Source organism: Chiloscyllium plagiosum, chromosome 9 (genome assembly GCF_004010195.1).
Source record: "Chiloscyllium plagiosum isolate BGI_BamShark_2017 chromosome 9, ASM401019v2, whole genome shotgun sequence".
In the NCBI taxonomy this organism is placed as follows: Eukaryota; Metazoa; Chordata; class Chondrichthyes; order Orectolobiformes; family Hemiscylliidae; genus Chiloscyllium; species Chiloscyllium plagiosum.
Window position 1 is genome coordinate 20,331,831 of NC_057718.1, and position 6,000 is coordinate 20,337,830.

The 6,000-nt window shown below is 38.4% G+C and overlaps 1 protein-coding gene across 1 annotated transcript in view; it reads left to right on the forward strand.

Annotated features, from left to right (window-relative positions):
- si:ch211-125o16.4 (neuroblast differentiation-associated protein AHNAK) overlaps nucleotides 1–6,000 on the forward strand; it is a 48,004-nt gene that overhangs the window by 37,452 nt on the left and 4,552 nt on the right. Inside the window, exons 5-6 of the mRNA XM_043696757.1 lie at nucleotides 9–198; nucleotides 4,007–5,329. Of these exons, the coding sequence (XP_043552692.1) occupies nucleotides 9–198; nucleotides 4,007–5,329 (1,513 nt within the window). The remainder of the gene's footprint in view (nucleotides 1–8; nucleotides 199–4,006; nucleotides 5,330–6,000) is intronic.

The following is a 6,000-nucleotide window of genomic DNA, read 5'->3' on the forward strand; positions in this document are numbered from 1 at the left end:
CTTTGCAGGGATCTGGTGATCAAGCTTACTTAAAGCTGTACAACAGCAAGATTAAGCCACATCTTAAGCTAGCAAAACCAAACCTGAGTGTTGGAAGCCTAAATGGAGAGGTCAATGTAAAAAATAAAACATCTTTTGGAATAAAAGAGCCCAAGATATATTCTCCTGATATTGACATGAAGCTAAAGGCACCAGAAGGTAAAATTTATACTTTAATCTTCATATTGAATTCACTATTTGTGATTTCCACATTAATGGCATAAATAAGGATAAAGTTACCACAGTGCAGTTTAACCTGAAGTTCACAGTGCCTCAGATGAGGGAAGAGATTGACAACCCTTCAAGGTAATCTCAGCCAGTGTAGGAATTGAACTCATGCTATTGTCGATGCTTGACATTGATAAACCAGCTGGCCACTCAAGTGAGCTAACTGACCACCAACCAACTGGCTTAAATATGAAACTGATGAAGCCAGTGCACACATGACATTTCCTTCATAATATAAACTTAACAGCTGACTAGAGGTATGATACGGGCATTGTGGCTATGTCACTGGACTCGTAATTCAGAGGTCTGGATATAAAAATTCAAATTTCACCATTACAATTAGGGAGTTTAAATTTAATTAAATAAATTTGGGAAAAAGGCCATTATTAGTAATACAGATCATGAAACAACCAAATTTTCATTAAAAATATCCGTGGAGTTTACTAACATCTTTTAGAATCCCTACAGTGTGGAAGCAAGCCATTCCACACCGACCTCCAAACAGCCATTCAATCTAACCCATCCCTGTAATTCTGCATTGTCCATGACTAATCCATCTAATCAGTACATCTGTGGACTCTATGGGTAATTTAGCATGGCCAATCCACCTAACCTGCATATCTTTGGACTGTGGGAGTAAACTAGAGCACCCGGTCTTGCACTAAAATCAAAACTTTAAGGAATAAAGGAGAAATTAAAGTCTCTATAGTTCTATAGAGAAAATAAACATTAAAAAGTGGAATGCAAGGAAACCTAATAATGACTGATTTGAATCTTGAGGTTCCTGATTTCAAATCAACAATATAAATGCTTTTATTCACATTAACAATAAACAAACCTTTAATGTCAGATTCTTAGCTCAACTCTGAATTTTAAAGTGGCATTAACAACCTTACCACTTGATGTCAAGAAATCCAAACTTGATACTGGGTGTAAAATTAATTCACGTTGAATGCAGACTTGTTTTGATATCAAGGGGGTAGATGGTGTTGCTGCTCACTGTTTGCATAGCCCAGGTTGATTTGTTTCAATTATATGAATGGAAAAATCCAAAGGCTGATTCTTCAGTCTGCTCCCAGGCAACTGTTTAGAGGAGAAAGTGAGGACTGTTAATGCTGGAGATCAGAGTCACAAATTCCATCCCCAGTAATCCATATGAGAATTCACTGAATGAAAGATTAAATTGCCATAATTCAATTTGTCAGAAATAAAACTATGAAGTCCAAATATTGGCCTTATCATAAAAGCACCACAAATTTACAGTCCTCAATATTAAATATATTACAACTAATATGAAAGAATATTATCTGGTCAGTTGTACTCCAAATCATAATGTGATTAAGAGAATAGCAAATGTTATTTCCTTGTTTAAGAAGGGAATTACAACCCTGGAAATTATAGACCTGTGAGCCTTACTTCGGTTGTTGGTAAAGTGTTGAAAAGGGTTATAAGAAATAGGATTTATAATCATCTAGAGATGAATAAATTGATAAGTCAACACGGTTTTGTGAAGGGTAAGTCGTGCCTCACAAATCTTATTGAGTTCTTTGAGAAGGTGACCAAACAGATGGATGAGGGTAGAGTGGTTGATGTGGTGTATATGGATTTGAGTAAGGTGTTTGATAAGGTTCCCCACAGTAGGCTATTGCACAAAATACAGAGGCATGGGATTGAGGGTGACTTATTGGTTTGGGTCAGAAATTGGCTAGCTAAAAGAAGACAGAGGGTGGTGGCTGAAGGGAAATATTCATGCTGAGGCTCAGTTACTACTGGGGTACCGCAAGGATCTATTTTGCATCCACTGTTGTTTGCCATTTATATAAATGACCTGGATGTGGGCATAGAAGGATGGGTTAGTAAATTTGCGGATGATACCAAGGTTGGTAGAGTTGTGGATAGTGATGAAGGATGTTGTAGGTTACAGACAGACAAAGATAAGCTGCAGAGCTGGGCTGAGAGGTGGCAAATGGAGTTTAATGTGGAAAAGTGTGAGGTGATTCACTTTGAAATGAGTAACAGGAATGCAGAGTAGTGGGCTAATGGTAAGACTCTTGGCAGTGTAGATGAGCAGAAAGATCTTGGTGTCCAGATACATAGATCCATGAAAGTTGCCACCAGGTTGATAGGGTTGTTAAGATGTGTTAGCTTTTATTGGTAGAGAGATTGAGTTTCAGAACCATGAGGTCATGCTGCAGCTGTATAAAACTCTGGTGCGGCCACATTTTGAGTATTGCGTACAATTCTGGTCTCTGCATTATAGGAAGGATGTGGAAGCTTTGGAAAGGGTTCAGATGTTGCCTGGTATGAAGGGAAGGTCTTACGAGGAAAGGCTGAGGGACTTGAGGCTGTTTTCATTAGAGAGAAGGTTTAGAGGTGACTTAATTGAGACATATAAGAAATCAGAGGGTTAGGTAGGTTGGACAGTGATGGTGATGACTAGCATGATGGGACATAGCTTTAAATTGAGGGGTGATAGTTATAGGACAGATGTCAGAGGTAGTTTCTTTACTCAGAGTAGTAGGGACATGAAACGCACTGCCTGCAACAGTAGTAGACTCCCCAAATTTAAGCGCATTTAAACGGTCATTGGATAGGCATATGGATGAGAATAGAATAGTGTAGATTAGATAGGCTTCAGATTGGCACCACAGGTTGGTGCAACATCGAGGGGTGAAGGGCCTGTATTGTGCTGTAATGTTCTATGTTCTAAGACCCACCTACTATAATTTGAGCCATGCAATTCCCTGAGTCATATCAATGTTCACTTTTTTTTAACGTATGCAAGTAATTTATCTGACTTTCAGATGAAGATTGGTAGAAAGAATGGACCAAGTATCTGTACCACCCAAGAATTATTATTTATTACAAGCAATTAGACTATAGTTACAGGGAAACTGATATAAACTCTACTAAAACTTTAATTAACACATAACTCTACTAAATTAAAACTTAATCCCCTTATAAACTCCCTCTTATCCACACATACTCACAATTTATTGGTAGAGGTAGAAAAAATGGAAATTCAGTTCAGCAGTCTTTGCTTCCAAGTAATAATGTTGAAATGGCTCATCTTCAGCTGGCCATACTCCTTGTTGATCAGATGACTTTCTCTGGATGTTTTCATTGGTTTTTAAGAAGTACAGAGTGACTAATTCACTTGGAAAATGTCTTTGTTTTCTCAATTCAAAGACCACAGCTTATAGCAACTGCTGCAGGAAAGGTAACTGGTTTTATTCAAGTTTAAATAACGATAGTCAGGTTGTAGTTTTTGACTGCAGTGAACAGGCAGTTTCTGGCTACAAGAAAATTTGCACACTTCTTTGCCCATCTCTGTATCTCCTAATTTGCTTTTAGCTCCAAGCTGCTCAGCCATCCAAGAGCCAATCACACAGTTGTTTGGAGGTAAAAGGTCTTTGTCATTGATAACTGTCACTAGCTCACAGACCAATCAGCTTCTTGTGGCCAAGACGAGCTACATCAGTTCATACCCTGAGCTCCAATCTTCTGCAATGTGAGAAATTTCAGGAACAAAAGAAAGTAATGTGGATTTAGACAAATGTGTAAAATTTCCTATGACTGATATCAGCTCTAGCTAGTCAATCAGAGCTGGGATCTACCAAAGTAAACAATAAAAAACATAAATTATGTAAATTATCTTGAAGATCCGCATCCAAAAAAAAAGGCATACAATTAAAAACATATTTTATTAACAAGTCTTTATCAAATATTTTCATTCCAGATAATGGCCTCAAACTGCCAACATCAAATATAGATCTTGAAGCTCTGAACATCCAAGCTAAAGTCAAAAGTCCAACTCTTGATATAGATAGCCCAAGATTTAAAAGCACCAAGCTTGAAGGGAAGATAAAGTCCTCAGGGTATCAAACACCATCGTTTTCAATTTCAAGAAACAAATCTAAAATGCCAGAAATGGACGTGTCTGGACCAGATATAAACACTTCTAATATTGACATTGGTGGTGTAAATATCCCTGAAACAAATTTGAAATTGCCAAAAGTACAAATGTCACCCTTTGATCTATCAGGACCAAAAATACCAGATGTGGATGTTGATGGTTCAGTGAAAGGACCTGGCTTTGATGTGTCTGTTCCAAATGTTAAAGGAAATTTTGCTGCACCAAATGTTGATGTGAATTTTCCAAAAGGAGAGATAAACATTCCAGATACAGATCTTAATAAACAAAAATTCACAATGCCAAAATTTAATATGGCAAGTGAAAATTTGTCAGCTCCAGACGTGAAGGTGAACATGAAAACACCAACTGTGACAAGCGAGTTAGATAGTAAATTGGAGGTTCCGAACATCAAGAAGCCAAGTGTCGACATTTCCAGACTTGAAGGACCCAATGTGAATTTAGACGGCAAAGTAAACCTGCCAAAGGCTGACATACCAAATCCAGAGATTAAAGGTGGGATAGGATCTGGTCATTTAGACTTCAAAACACCTAAGATCAGTGGAGACTATGATATGCCTGATATGAACCTGGAAGTACCTGATGTAAAACTGAAAAACACAGGGTTAAAGGCGCCTTCACTCAACCTTTCAGGAAAAAATATTTCTACTTCAGATGTGCATGTCAGTTTACCAACTGGAAATATAGATGTGGCTAGTCCAAAAATACAAGCTAATGTCAGAAGTCCAAACTTGGATATAAATGCTCCAAAGATTGATGGCCCTGGTGCACACAAAAAATTTAAGTTCCCAAAATTTAAAAAGCCCACATTTTCAATATCTGGAAACAAACCAAAAATGCCTGAACTTGATGCAACCGCTCCAGATTTGAAGACAGATTTCAAAGGTCCAGAGGTTGATATTGGGGGATTAAAAGGAAATGCTGATGTTCCTGATGCAAAATGGAAAATGCCAACCCTGAAAGTGCCTTCATTTGGAGTGTCAGGGCCAAAAGGACCTGAGGTGGATTTTGATGGTTCGATAAAAGCACCACATGTTGATGTTGCTGTTCCAAATGTCAAGGGAAACATTGAGGGTCCAGATGTTGACATAAATGTTCCAAAAGGAGATATAGATGCAAACATCCCAGATGCAAAACTTAAGGGAGGAAATTTCAAACTGCCGGGATTCAAAATGCCAAGTGGCAAACTGTCATTGTCAGGTACTAATACAGGACTGAAGATGCCAAAAGGTCAGGTGGACCTTTCTGCTCCTGATGTTCAGGGAGATATCAGTGGCCCAAGTCTTGATATGAAAGGCCCAAATATTGATATCAATGCTCCAAGTGTTGATCTTCCTGAAGCAAAATCCAAATGGAGCATGCCAAAATTGGAATTGCCATCCTTTGGTTTATCGGCACCAAAAGGACCAGATGTAGATGTTGATGGATCAGTGAAAGCACCTGGTTTTGATGTATCTGTTCCAAATGTTAAGGGTGATTTTGCTGCACCAAATGTTGATGTGAATCTTCCAAAAGCAGACATAGATGCAAATATTCCAGCTGCTGAACTGAAAGGAGGAAAATTCAAAATGCCAAAGTTTAACACGCCAAGTGCAAATTTGTCAGCTCCTGATTTGAACTTGAACATGAAAACACCAACTGTGGCCAGCGATTTAGATGCTGGATTGAAGGTTCCGAAGTTCAAGAAGCCGAATGTAGACATTTCCAGACCTGATGTGAATTTAGATGGCAAAGTAAAACTGCCAAAGGCTGACATAACAACCCCAGAGATTAAAGGTGGGATAGGATCTGGTGGCTTA